Genomic DNA, 14,911 nt, shown 5'->3' with positions numbered 1-14,911 from the left:
CAGCACCCCCATGTGGGGGGTTGTGCCCCCACACCCCCCTACTTTAATATTCTCCCTCCAAGACTACACTACAGTGGGGAAAAGGGAATTTTCCCATATCTCCACCATAGTACATCCTCGGCAACAGGCATAAGTACGTGAAGGTGCTTCTTTGGTGAAAAGCACTTTTGCGTAAGTATGCCTGACTGTTTGGGTTTCAGATGTTTGCTCATTCATATACAAGCAAGAATATAATGCCTGCTTTCAGTTGTATGCTGATATGATTTCATGTGAGAATTTGTCAACTAATGATCTAGAAAAAGAAGGAGAAAGAATACTAGAATTGCAGGTTACAAGGAAGAAATAGGTACAGGGCCGGACTTAAGCACAGGCCACCTAGAGTACAATGCTTGAAGGGGTGCTTTTTTTTGCAATTTACTTACTTCTTAGAGCTAGAAAATATGTAATTTCTTTGCTCTAAAAAACAAATAAAATATGGTGCCCTGCTAGTACAAAATGTGGCTGCAGTGTGACAGCACTCCAGAGGGGAGGTCCTCCTCTTCACATGACCATTCAAGTCAAGCAATATTCAAAAGGTAGAAGCAAAGCTGTGATACTCAAAGCCATGATGGTTTGCATCAATATGATGCATTTTTAAATAAGAACTGTACATTTTATTTATTAGTTGCATTCATTTACTGGGAAACACTGGGCCAGGATAGCCCAATTTTAGTGGAGAAAAGCTCCAATGTAAGAAAAGAGATACAGAAGGAAATAACAGTCAAGAAAGAAGAAAAAATATGTACAAATTTCAAAATCTTCATAGAAATTACTTAACATGACATAGACCTGATAAAAACAGAAATATACACAATGGTTGAAAATAGTCCTAGTATAGATGGACAATAATAAGATAAGAATAAGTAATAATAAGAAAAATATATACAGATTTCAAAAATGTTCATAAACATTACATAGCATGACATAAACCTGGTAAAAACAAAAATAATACACAAAGGTTGACCATAGTTCTAGTATAGAGTAACAATAATAACAGGATATAATACAGAGTAAAGCACAGATAAATTTAGGATTAGAGTCTAATGAGCATCAAGAAAAGCATATGACTTTGGCATTAAATAGAGCAGCCTAGCAGATTACATGAATATGACATTTTGAGAAAGAGGATGTTACTTTATAAATGCAAAAAGGGAAGGAAGGAAAGAAAGAAAGAAGTAGGAGAGAGAGGTATAAGAGGAAAAGTAAAAATAACGACAGTAACTAGAGAGAAGACAGAGAGAGATGGAAATAAGGAAGTGGAAAGAAAAAAAGGAGGGAGAGCTGGTAATGGTGTTAAGAAGAGGCAAGGGGAGGAGTAAAGAAAGAAATGGGAAGAGCTGGTAATAGTGTTAACAGGCAAGGGGAGGAGTAAAGAAAGAAATGGGAAGAGCTGGTAATGGTGTTGAGAAGAGGCAAGGGGAGGAGTAAAGAAAGAAATGGGAAGAGCTGGTAATGGTGTTAAGAAGAGGCAAGGGGAGGAGTAAGAAAGAAATGGGAAGAGCTGGTAATGGTGTTAAGAAGAGGCAAGGGGAGGAGTAAAGAAAGAAATGGGAAGAGCTGGAAATGGTGATAAGAAGAGGCAAGGGGAGGAGTAAAGAAAGAAATGGGAAGAGCTGGTAATGGTGTTAAGAAGAGGCAAGGGGAGGAGTAAAGAACGAAATGGGAAGAGCTGGTAATGGTGTTAAGAAGAGGCAAGGGGAGGAGTAAAGAACGAAATGGGAAGAGCTGGTAATGGTGTCAAGAAGAGACAAGGGGAGGAGTAAAGAAAGAAATGGGAAGAGCTGGAAATGGTGATAAGAAGAGGCAAGGGGAGGAGTAAAGAAAGAAATGGAAAGAGCTGATAATGGTGTTAAGAAGAGGCAAGGGGAGGAGTAAAGAACGAAATGGGAAGAGCTGGTAATGGTGTTAAGAGACAAGGGGAGGAGTAAAGAAAGAAATGGGAAGAGCTGGTAATGGTGTTAAGAAGAGGCAAGGGGAGGAGTAAAGAAAGAAATGGGAAGAGCTGGAAATGGTGATAAGAAGAGGCAAGGGGAGGAGTAAAGAAAGAAATGGGAAGAGCTGGTAATGCTGTTAAGAAGAGGCAAGGGGAGGAGTAAAGAAAGAAATGGGAAGAGCTGGTAATGATGTTAAGAAGCGGCAAGGGGAGGAGTAAAGAAAGAAATGGGAAAAGCTGGTAATGGTGTTAAGAAGCGGCAAGGGGAGGAGTAAAGAAAGAAATGGGAAGAGCTGGTAATGGTGTTAAGAAGCAGCAAGGGGAGGAGTAAAGAAAGAAATGGGAATAGCTGGTAATGGTGTTAAGAAGAGGCAAGGGGAGGAGTACAGAAAGAAAAGGGAAGAGGTGGTCATGGTGTTAAGAAGAGGCAAGGGGAGGAGTAAAGAAAGAAATGGGAAGAGCTGGAAATGGTGTTAAGAAGAGGCAAGGGAAGGTGTAAAGAAAGAAATGGGAAGAGCTGGTAATGGTGTTAAGAAGAGGCAAGGGGAGGAGTAAAGAAAGAAATGGGAAGAGCTGGAAATGGTGATAAGAAGAGGCAAGGGGAGGAGTAAAGAAAGAAATGGGAAGAGCTGGTAATGGTGTTAAGAAGAGGCAAGGGGAGGAGTAAAGAAAGAAATGGGAAGAGCTGGAAATGGTGATAAGAAGAGGCAAGGGGAGGAGTAAAGAAAGAAATGGGAAGAGCTGGTAATGGGGATAAGAAGAGGCAAGGGGAGGAGTAAAGAATGAAATGGGAAGAGCTGGTAATGGTGTTAAGAAGAGGCAAGGGGAGGAATAAAGAAAGAAATGGGAAGAGCTGGTAATGGTGTTAAGAAGCGGCAAGGGGAGGAGTAAAGAAAGAAATGGGAAGAGCTGGTAATGGTGTTAAGAAGAGGCAAGGGGAGGAGTAAAGAAAGAAATGGGAAGAGCTGGAAATGGTGTCAAGAAGAGACAAGGGGAGGAGTAAAGAAAGAAATGGGAAGAGCTGGTAATGGTGTTAAGAAGAGGCAAGGGAGGAGTAAAGAAAGAAATGGGAAGAGCTGATAATGGTGGTAAGAAGAGGCAAGGGGTGGAGTAAAGAAAGACATGGGAAGAGCTGGAAATGGTGTCAAGAAGAGACAAGTGGAGGAGTAAAGAAAGAAATGGGAAGAGCTGGTAATGGTGGTAAGAAGAGGCAAGGGGAGGAGTAAAGAAAGAAAAGGGAAGAGGTGGTCATGGTGTTAAGAAGAGGCAAGGGGAGGAGTAAAGAAAGAAATGGGAAGAGCTGGAAATGGTGTTAAGAAGAGGCAAGGGGAGGGGTAAAGAAAGAAATGGGAAGAGCTGGTAATGGTGTTAAGAAGAGGCAAGCGGAGGAGTAAAGAAAGAAATGGGAAGAGCTGGTAATGGTGTCAAGAAGAGGCAAGGGGAGGAGTAAAGAACGAAATGGGAAGAGCTGGTAATGGTGTTAAGAAGAGGCAAGGGGAGGAGTAAAACATAAAAGGATCATTAGGAAGTACAGTGAAAAAAACAACAGAAGCTGAATTAAACAGTTTCAGTGTTCATTTGGTACAGTTAAGCGATGTCAGAGTGCATAACACAGCAGTTACATATCCACTTAGAGAGAAGATGATTATGTAATGCATTTTTAAAGTCGGAAGGGCATTGTTGTAAGTGGATAGAAGGAGGAAGGTTATTCTATATTTTGTCAATACTCGAGGAGTATATTAACTGGCCTGCAGATAGCTTGGGCATGTGAGTTTGAAGAAGATATCGGTGTTAAGATTGTAGAAGTCTGACTGGGTTGTATAGGGTGAGTAAGGAGCTGAGTGCAGAGGAGTCATGAGGCTTGTAAATCTGTTTATGTGGTGAGTTGAGTGGCGATTATTTTTGGCGAATTTTGCAGTCTTGTTATAACATGTTTCTAGTTTAGTTATCAGGGAAGACTGCAGGTTGGTTAGTAAGGGAGCACTGTAAGTTAGCAAGGGTAAAAGGTAAGACAGTGCTAAACTTTGTTTAGAAGGGAGGGAGAGGATCTTGTTATATCTATAGAGTAACCCGAGTTGTTTGTGAGTCTTGCTTATACTGTTTTGAATGTCAAGATCGAATTTGAGGTTTTCATCAATTATTACCCCTAACAATTTGGTGTGGGTTACTAACTCAACTTTAGTAGAGTTAAGAGAGAAGATTTAAAAGATGGCTTTTTTAATTAATGTGTTTTTCTTGGGAGTAAATATCATAACTTTCGTCTTCTTAGGATTTAAAGAAAGGTGATTTTTGTGAAGCCATTCTTCCACAGTGAAAAATGCTGCTTGGATGGATTGCTTTAATATATCTGAGTTAAGAGCAGAGCAGACTACAGTAGAGTCATCTGCGTACTGGACTACGGAGCCCTGCTGGATAGCTTTGTAGAGGTTACTAATAAAAATGTTAATCAAATGTTAATCAAATGAGGGCCTAAAATTGAGCCTTGGGGTACTCCTGTAGGGTTGTGAATATAAGGGGAAATGGAGTTTTGCCATTTAAGTGCATGCTCTCTGTTGCAGATGTAGCTCTTGAACCAGTTAAGAGATTGGGGAGATAGACCTATACTGGAGTGCTGGTACAGGAGAATAGGGTGAGAGATGGTATAGAATACTTTTGATTAGTCCAGAACAAGGGCTGATATGATGTCTCCTGAGCCAAGAGCTTTGTTAACTGTGTCTAAGAAGGAAATTAGTGCAGTAGATGTACTATCTCCTGGATGGAACCCATGCTGTGTAGAGGACTGAATTTTGAATTTTAGTAGGTAGCCTAAGAATTCTTTTTGCACACATGTTTCTAGGATTTTAAAGATGGGGAAAGTATAGTGACAAGGCAAAAATTTGAGATATAGGTAGAAGGGCCACCTTTGTGAAGTGGTAGGATGATGGCTTTTTTCCAGATGTCAGGGATGTGAGATTCTTGGACAGATTTGTTTATCGGAATACTAATAGGATTGGCCACTGAGTCAGCAACAAGTTTTAGAAACTTGGCAGGAATTCTATTGGCAGAGTTACAGCATAGCTTTAATTTCAAAGAAGTTTTTTTTATATAAGAGGTAGGAATAGGAGAGAAACTGAGTTGGGTTTGGGCAGTCCAAATATCTAATGTTTGGCTTTACTGATTGTATCTTCAGAGTCAGGACATTATGCATAATTTTGGACAGTTGAAAAGAATAATGAGAGACTGAAGCAGTGAGATTATTATTATTATTATTATTATTATTATTATTATTATTATTATTATTATTATTATTAATTATTTTAGTTTTGTTTGTTTTTCTGCGATTTTGGCAGTGATCAACCAGATATTTTCTGCAACGTTTATGTGATTTGTGAGTTACAACTTGGAATACTTTAATGTGTGGCAACTTGTCTGTGTGGAGTAAAGGTGAAACTTATTACATGACATAAGAATATATGGCTAAAACTGCTGAGTGTGAGCATACCTCTCAACAGTTTCTGATTCTGGCTCAAAAGTTTACTATGTCTCTCCTAATCCCTAGTAAAACTTATAATTCTTTGAGAAAAGGTGGTGTATGGCTCCTAATAAATAATGACAAAACTAGACAAGGCTATAACTGCTTGAGGGGTTGTCTGCATGAAAGTAAATGATCCTCTAATCACTTCCTCACTTTATAGTCATTTTGCATATCTATATATATATATATATATATATATATATATATATATATATATATATTTATTTATTTTATTCATTGATTGATGACTAGAGGATTAAATGCAGGAAAAATGAGGATGAGGACAAACTGAGTGCAAAAGTAAAACAAAGTAATCTGGATGGTGTGGGTTGGCCAGGATTAGGGACACTGAATGATGTGTGTGTGTGTGTGTGTGTGTGTGTGTGTGTGTGTGTGTGTGTGTGTGTGTGCAGCGTCAGTGGTTCTGGTGCAAGGGGAGATGACAAATCCCTTTAACTTAGGATGCCAGTTGACATTAAATTTAATTTTCTAGAAGCTGCAATTTTTAACTAAACAAAAATAAGTCACAAAAGCACAACAAATTGTTCCCAAATCTCTGTCATTTATTATCTTCCCAATTATCCAATTAATCCATTTCAGAATTTATTTATTTATTTAAGTTTATTTACTGTGGGTAGTGCACTCTCACCGTGAACCAATCTCAAGTACATCCTGAAGGTTGTGGGTTGACTTATCTTAGTCAAGCGCTTAAAACACAGCAAAACATCAGTATTCCTAGTTCCTAGTGGCATAAATCACCCTGAAAATGGGCTCTGTCTCTGTCAGACCAACCTGGTTAACAAACGTCAAAAAAATAATAAATAAACTTCACTACTACAAGAGTAGAGAACTCAGAAACGTTTAGTGTCTCTGTAAAACAAATATTGTGTGCCATTTTTTTTAACTAGTATTATGGACTGCATTTAAATGGCAGGTTATGCATCTCAAATACATACTTTTGCACTCATATGAATGAGACACAAAAAGAGTCTGAGCTGTTTAATAATCAGTACCCTTTTATAGACATACCAAATAATGTGAATTTGAATATAATGGCAAGTTGGAATGAACTATTTCTCTCAAGTATTTGAATTTACTGATAAACAGTTGGGAGATGTGGTACTACTATACCTTATCTGATATGTGTAAGTCAAAACTCTTCCCCTACCGTACATCTGCAGTTTAGGCATGGGTCATCTGGGTCTATGAAATCCAGTCCATTGCTGTACAACCTACGATTGTAGTAACAGTTGGTACATACGGGGCAGCAATCACCTAGTGACAAAAAAATCACATTAGGTAAGGTAGCAACTCTGTAAATTTTATCTAAAATAATCCAAATATGATGCAGCTCTGTAAATCTTATCTAAAATAATCCAAATATGATAGCACACATAAGGACAATTATTTTGGCAATCTCACTTCACCATGAATATTATTCTTTTACATCTAGAACTCAGTTTTTATCTCATGCATACATCTTTAACCAAGATCCAACATATGATGGTAAATAACATCACATGAAACAGCAAGTAGTTTATATAGAAATAAAGGCATTGTATCACCAATGTAAACACAGAAGCTAAAAGATAATTATGTTGTGTTTCAGTGCAGAAACTCATTAGTCCAGAGTTTAGGATCCCCAGCAAGACTTTTTTTACAAGCAAAGTGATTTAAAAGGTATAACAAAATAAACAAAATATGCCAAATGAGAGTATGCTAGGTCTGATACAACAAAATGACTACTGCTAAAAGCTAAATGCTAGGTCGAAGGGATATCCATAATGTAATCTGCATAAGTACATTTAAGTTAGGTAAAGAACTTAGATATATTGTCTAATGAACTAGTTTTCATGAAAATGGATAATATAAAGGGGTGAAAGTGTTATCCATATCTGCCTATATTTATATTTATCTATCTATCTATCTATCTATCTATCTATCTATCTATCTATCTATCTATCTATGTCTATCTATATTGTTTAAAAACAGTAGCATTTTGACACACAAAGGTAGTGCATATTTTACTGATCTATATAAATGTATACACATTGTGAAATGTGCATATATATATATATATATATATATATATATATATATATATATATATATATATATTTATATACATATATATATATATATATACATGGTACACAGTGCATTTTTAATACTAACTTCTTGCATATAATGTCCATTAAACATAACCTCTCAACTAAGTACATATGTAACATTAGTTGAATTTGTATTACTACCTTTTATTTCTACGATTTTTTGTTGAATACCTAGTAAGAAATTTAATGCCTTTACACAGGTTGTGATTGAAAATGATCAACTGACTAGCTAACTTACCTGACAACTTGTAAAATAAAATAAAAATAAAACATATTTATAGATCTTTCTCTTTCTTTCCCTGTGTGTGTGTGTATGTGTGTGTGTGTGTGTGTGTGTGTGTGTGTGTGTGTGTGTGTGTGTGTGTGTGTGTAGATATATATATATACATATATATATATATATAGATATAGATATATATAGATATATATATATATATATATATATATATATATATATATATATATATATATGGGTCTACCTGACAACGTCGACAGCTCAGAATGCCGACACTGAGAACACCGACACCAGAAGATCGACAACTGAGAAGACCGACGGATGAAAACACCGACGCTGAGAACACCGACATGGGAAAAGGCTGTATAAGTATGCGGTAGTGACGGACGTTAGGGTGCGAGTAAGGTAAGTGTGCGATATTGATGGTCTGTAGGGATAGGGGTGGGTTAAGTGAGTTAGGGTTAGGGCGCGGGTTAGGTAATTGTGCGGTAGTGATATTCTTTGGGTTAGGGGCGGGTTAAGTGAGTTAGGGTTAGGACGCGGGTTAGGTAAGTGTGCGGTAGTGATAGTCTTTGGGTTAGGGGTGGGTTAAGTGAGTTATGGTTAGGGCGCGGGTTAGGTGAGTGTGCGATAGTGACGGACCTTAGGGTTAGGGTTTGGGTTAAGGTTGTAGATAGTTGTGTATGTGAGGTTTAGTGTGGGTTTGTAAGGATTTTGGTGTGCTTGTGTTGTGTGTGTGCTTTTTGGACAGGGGATTTGTTTTGTTTGTTGATTGTTGTTATTATGGTGTGTCGGGCATGTGAGGTTTTGTGTTTGTGAACTGTCGGTTATGTGGTGTCGGTGATTTTGTTGTCGGGCATGTGAGGTTTCATGTTTGTGAACTGTCGGTTATGTGGTGTCGGTGATTTCGTTGTCGGTGTTGTGATGTGTCGGTGTTGTCAGGTAGACCCATATATATATATATATATGTCTTTAGATTTTGAAAGCATGCATCCACTATTCATGAAGAGGAATCTTGCCAGGGATCAGTTTATACGTGTTTCAAGAATTACTGGTGAGGATTCCACTTTTGTTAAAGAATGTTTTGTGCTTAAAAAAACTTTATGCTGTGTAGGAACTATCCTGAGAAACTTTTGGACTTTATTATTAATGAAATTTCAACCTCCAGACATTCTAAGTTTCCGCCTATTATTAAATATGTTTTTTCTCCCAAATCACATTGTGCTTCCACTGTTGAACATTTTGCAAACACTGACAATAGTTTTGTTTGCCTACATGATGATGAGCACTTGTGTTATTCCCAGTCCTCTATACTTCAATCTCTATACCATGAATATGGTAATGCGGCAGCACACCTTAATTCACCTCTTACACCCCCCTCCTATCACAATACATCTATTGACCAACCCCGTTCATCTACCATTCAGACTACTACTTACAGACAAACCCCCTTTATTACTACCAATGATGAAGTTCCCCCACTACACACACCCCTTTGTCTACGGGGTCTATGTTTTCCACCCCTCCGTCACCTAGTTCCCTTATACCTTCTACAGACATTCCTTTGGTACATAAACCTGACTGAACCATCAGCTTTATAATACCTATGTGCAGGGACTCTATGGAGATTAAACACATTTTGGAATGGAACTGGGATATCAATACTAATAGTCAATTAACAGCCTCTATACTCGGTCCCAACACATTGTTCGCAAATAAGCGATAAAAGTCATTGCGATGTTCTTTTGAAAACAGGGACCCACCTTTTTGCCCTTCTGACACTTCCAACACTGACAATGCTTCTAATAATAATGATTTAATTGGCATGTTCCCTTGCGGCTCTTGTGTAGCCTGTGATTTTATTCATATTGGCGGTAACTATATGTTTCAGCATAACAATTTTAAAATACAACACAGAAGATATTTTAATTGTAAGACATCTAATGTGATTTATGCTGCTGTCTGCATGTCCTGTCCTAGTTTTCACATGGGTAAAATCACTCGCAAACTTACAGCTCATATTAAAGAGCATTGTGCAGCAGTTAGAAATAGGGACATGAAAAACGCATTAATGAAACACAGTGTAGATTGTCATCATGCCTTTTCTCATTTTAAATTTTTAGTTCCTGATTTTGTAGATTTATTTATCGGAGATGTTAACACCTTATTAGAGGTTAAGGAACTCCGCTGGCAGCTTAAACTCAATGCTGCACCTCCAGGTCTCAATGAGATGCTTAATGTTAAATGTGCACTTAAATGGAGAAGCTAATTTTGATGTCTACACATTATTTTTTATAAGTTTACTTAACAAAGACATGTTTCCCTGTATCAGTCTTGTTTATGCATTACTTTAACTTGTTTACCATGCTACCTAATCACCCTATTAGCTAGGCTATTACATTACATTTTTTACGGCTTTGATTGATGTTATTTGATCTCATGTATGCAGCTGTCATTTCTCTGGTTTCTATGAAAACTACACTCATTTTTAAACTGATTGGGTCTCTCCTGATTTGTACATATTGTTATTAATACAACAGCTTTTTATTGGTTTATTCTATTGTTGGCACGTCCCTTTTATATATCATATTTAATACTTGTTCTGTTGTTTAACAGTTTATCTGATTAAGTTTTTCCTACTAATAAAGACCTGCTCCGTTGTCATGGTACTTTGTTTTGTTATTTTATATTTATAACAGTTTTTGAAGTTTTTCATATATATATATATATATATATATATATATATATATATATATGTGTGTGTGTGTGTGTGTGTGTGTGTGTGTGTGCAGAAAGGAGGAGTGACTTTAGTCAAAACTCCCATATGTCAACATGCGTTATGTCAACATACTCTGGTCGACAATGCAGATGATCAACAAGTTTTCTAGCTCAACAGTCTTTGGGTTTGAGGGATATGCCTCTTCCATGGGGATAGTGTAATCCAGGAGTTAGTATATATAACTAGCAGAGCATGTGGGGTGCAGTTTTTGTATTTTTTTTTACTTTTACAGCCCATGCACTAACAATGCCGCAAACTTAAACATGGGCCTTGCAAGGTGGACAAGTCCAAGCCTCCATGCAGAACCCAGTCAATAAAACAAGTGTACAATCATTAGGATTTAACCATTTCCTGGTGAATCAAATGAATTTTGTATACTCCAGTGCCATCAGAGAGAATTAATCCAGTAAGAAAATATATGTTTTTTGCTTAAATACCATCTGGAAAACATACTTAGAAAAAAAATGTAAGAATCTAGACCCCAAAGGATGTGGAAGATAATAATGTGAATCTAAAAAAACATTTTATGATGATCTTCATACATCAGTCAGATAAATCCAGATTTCTGACTGGAAAATCTAGCTGTCCATCAGATGACACTACCACTCATAGCTGACTGGGCTACACCACAGAGAGGAAGGGGAAGAGATAGATGAGGGGTCAAGAATGCACTATGTGTGCACCTTGCCATTCACGAGTCAGGACAGAGCACAAAGCCTCCTTTCATCACTCGCCCCTTTTTACAATGTAACAGACCACCTACCAGGCCAGCATTGAGGTCCTTCTCTCTGGTAAGGTCAACTACTTGGAAGAGAAATCCACATCTATTCCCACTTCTATTGGGGTGATTACTGGGATCCACCCATTGAAAACTTGGAGGGAGGCTGTCCCACTCCCCTTCTCCCTCCCCTACCCCTCGATAGGTGACTAGGCATCACTTCATTTCAGGAGGAGGCACTTTGGTGCCATGATGAGCAAGCCTGAATCAGGGGCTCCAGCAGATCACAGCCAAGGGTGATCTGGCTCACATTACTCAGCTGCCTGTTGCCAAGGGTTGAGGCTTCTGAATTCCAGGCAGATTCAGAGCCAGGGATGGTAAAATAAGCATAGACTAGTCAGGGATGAGATATGAGATGACAAAAATGTCGTACAATTAATTCCAGGCAGATTCAGAGGCAGGGATGGTAAAATAAGCATAGACTAGTCAGGGATGAGATTTGAGATGTATGCCAACAGGGACTGAGCAACTGTCATTAACTGTGTTGTGGAAGTGGAATTGATGAATGACAAGAATTGTACATATATATATATATATATATATATATATATATATATATATATATATATATATATATATGTATGTGTATATACATATATATATAGATTCATAGGTAGGTACTAGGCTATCAGCCCCAGGGCCTACGTAAGCCTAGCCGGCAAGGTTCCATAGCTTACACCACACAAGAAAGTTATTTTCCTGTGCCACTGTCAAGCAGAGACTCAGAAGTGATCCCCAGGGTGTATTTCCTATTTCTCATCCACTCATCAAGATTTTTCATGAAGAGTGCTAATGAAGAACTTTGCTTGACATAGATGGGTAGCTTGTTCCAGAGTATAGGAAGTCTCTGGGACAGTAATCTATCCCTCCAGCATGTCCTGTTTATTGTGGTGACAAGGTTTAGGTCGCTAGAGTGTGTAGCTCGGAGGGATTGGGATTTCTTTAGGTGTAGCATGTCCAACAGCTCTGGGTTTGACATAGCTTTATATGCTAGGCAGAGAGTAGGCAATATGCTACAGGTAAAGCTGGAGTTTATATATATATATATATATATATATATATATATATATATATATATATATATATAAAGTAAATATATACGTGTGTGTATAATTCCATCCTATATATCATAACATACTCCCTCCCCTCTTATTTGCCAACACCTCAACACTATACTGTTTCCAAATACAGGACATCACACCTCTTTTTCCACCCCTTCCTCTATCCCAAACCTGTCACAATATCATCCTACAATGAACCACCATGGCACCAATTTGCATTCTGACTCTCTCACTTCTCCTTCTGTTCACCCAGTTAACATCTTTACCTTCACACTTCCACACAACCCATCACCAGCATTCTAGCTGTACTATCCAACATGATGCAGCATAGTCAACCCTTAATTAACCCAAGAAGATATCCACCATATAGTCTTCCAATGCCACAAACTTTTTCAAACACAACCCAATAATACATAAGATAAAATTAAAATTAAAATTAAAATGAAATGCATATCCTACAACCTGCATATCTCTCCCAAACTAAAACTCAGTGGCAACATCCATCCAAATCCTCAACCAGGTACATCCCCATAAACCTTTAACTCTGCACCCCCCACAAACCACACCCCTCCAACACAACATAACTCTCACAAACCACACCCCTCCAATACAACATAACTCTTATTAACCACACCCCTCCAATACAATATAACTCATAAACCACACCCCTCCAATACAACATAACTCTCATAAACCACACCCCTCCAGTACAACATAACTCTACTTGTTCTTCCCTTAAAGTTATATATATATATAAACATTAGAAGCATGTACAACAATATACCACAGGTCCATGATTGTCTTAACCTATATGCTCCAGATATAGTAGTACTAACTAAAACCTGGCTGAAAAAAAGGATAATGAAATTCTAACCCCAAGCTATAGCATACTAAGTCAAGACTATACAAAAATTATTTGCAGCTTAACACTTCATCACTAAATCTTGCACAATTTAAGACAGAAATTCTTATATCTACCCTCAAATGCAAACAAAACGTTATTCATCATAGATGCTTATTTGCCACCTGGTAATAACCTCTCTATTGCAAAAGACTTCTTCAGCTGGGTCTCATCTAACATCTCCCCCCAAAAAATTCATACTGGATGATTTTAATATTGACTGCCTGTCTATCTCCTCCAGCTCACCTAACCACTCAATAAATCTCTTTGATCTCCCAAATTTAATTGACATTCTCACCCATTATAATAAAAATAACAATAAGGGAATATTAATTGACTGTATTTTTTACCTATATGCCTCGTAAAATATTTACTTCAGGTACCCTTCCAGATTCCCTAAAGAAAGCAAACTAATAGTCAAAAGCAGCCACATTTTAGCATAGCACATAATCTCACACATTTCAGCAAAGATTCCTTTATCTCTTGTCTAAAACTATACAGCTGGAAAGCTCTAAAATATATTCCTCTAGATGATGCAATAACTCTTTTTAATTCTACTTTCTTGACTATCCTAAATTAAATTGCCCCACTCAGAAAAAAAGAGATCTAGGGCCAGATCTGTCCCTTGGTTGTCTCAAAATACAAAACATCTTATGAGATTTAGAGATAGAGCCTGAAATACCTAAATATCCAATAAAGCACTAACAAATCTACAAAAATTCAGAGAACTCAGAAACAAAACTAAAACTCAAATTATGTTACATTAAAAAACATACTATACTGACCTACAACTTAAAATGTACAAAAAGCCCAAAACATTCTGGTCCACTCTAAACCAGCTGCTCAGTCCTAGTCACACAACTCAACCATCTCCTACACTTAACACTAACAACATGTCTAACAACTGTACTGAGGCTTTCAACTCTCATTTCATTCAATCAGTCTCATCACTACTTCAAAATTCCCTACCCCATCTCAATTCTAAGAAGTCACTCCATCAGGGAAGTATATTTCCCTACCCTCCAGAAAAAAAATCCACATTTCTTTCACCCTATCAAATATATTCAAAAAATGCAACCTATCAAAACTTTTACATTTCTTCCCACAAAATTACCGACTTTCTTCATCTTAGCATGGCTTCCATCCTCACCTCTGCTGCTTTACTTTGTTTATCCAAAACACGAACAGGAGTTAGATAAGCCATACCTCTCAACCTCTTAATGTAAGAAATCTGGACAAAGCCTAAAATAATGATGGGACAAAGGCAAAAAATAAGGGCAGACTTTAAATATTGCTCTTATAATCTTTGAAATTTAATAGAATAGCGGGATTTGTGTTAGCATGCATTTTCTAAAGGATATGAAATCTGAAACTCAAACGTATAGCATCATTTATTAACTTCCATTGACAGTGGTTGTCAGAAAGCTACAAATTTTATGAGAAACAGGTGAAAAGCATGAGGTACAAATATGGACATTCTGAGAAAATCTGGACAGTTGTGAGGTATGCAGAAACCTAGTATCTGCCCTCTTCCTTAATTTATCCAAGGCCTTTGACATG

The 14,911-nt window shown here is 37.4% G+C and overlaps 1 protein-coding gene across 1 annotated transcript in view; it reads right to left on the bottom strand.

Moving 5' to 3' along the window:
* LOC122815830 (kielin cysteine rich BMP regulator) overlaps window positions 1-14,911 on the bottom strand; it is a 2,917,372-nt gene that overhangs the window by 1,471,701 nt on the left and 1,430,760 nt on the right. The window contains exon 25 of the mRNA XM_044088633.1: window positions 6,655-6,761. Coding sequence (XP_043944568.1) covers window positions 6,655-6,761 — 107 coding nt within the window. The remainder of the gene's footprint in view (window positions 1-6,654; window positions 6,762-14,911) is intronic.

Source organism: Protopterus annectens, chromosome 11.part0 (assembly GCF_019279795.1).
Source record: "Protopterus annectens isolate FY-2018-M chromosome 11.part0, PAN1.0, whole genome shotgun sequence".
In the NCBI taxonomy this organism is placed as follows: domain Eukaryota; kingdom Metazoa; phylum Chordata; order Ceratodontiformes; family Protopteridae; genus Protopterus; species Protopterus annectens.
This window is presented reverse-complemented; position numbering and strand designations above follow the sequence as displayed.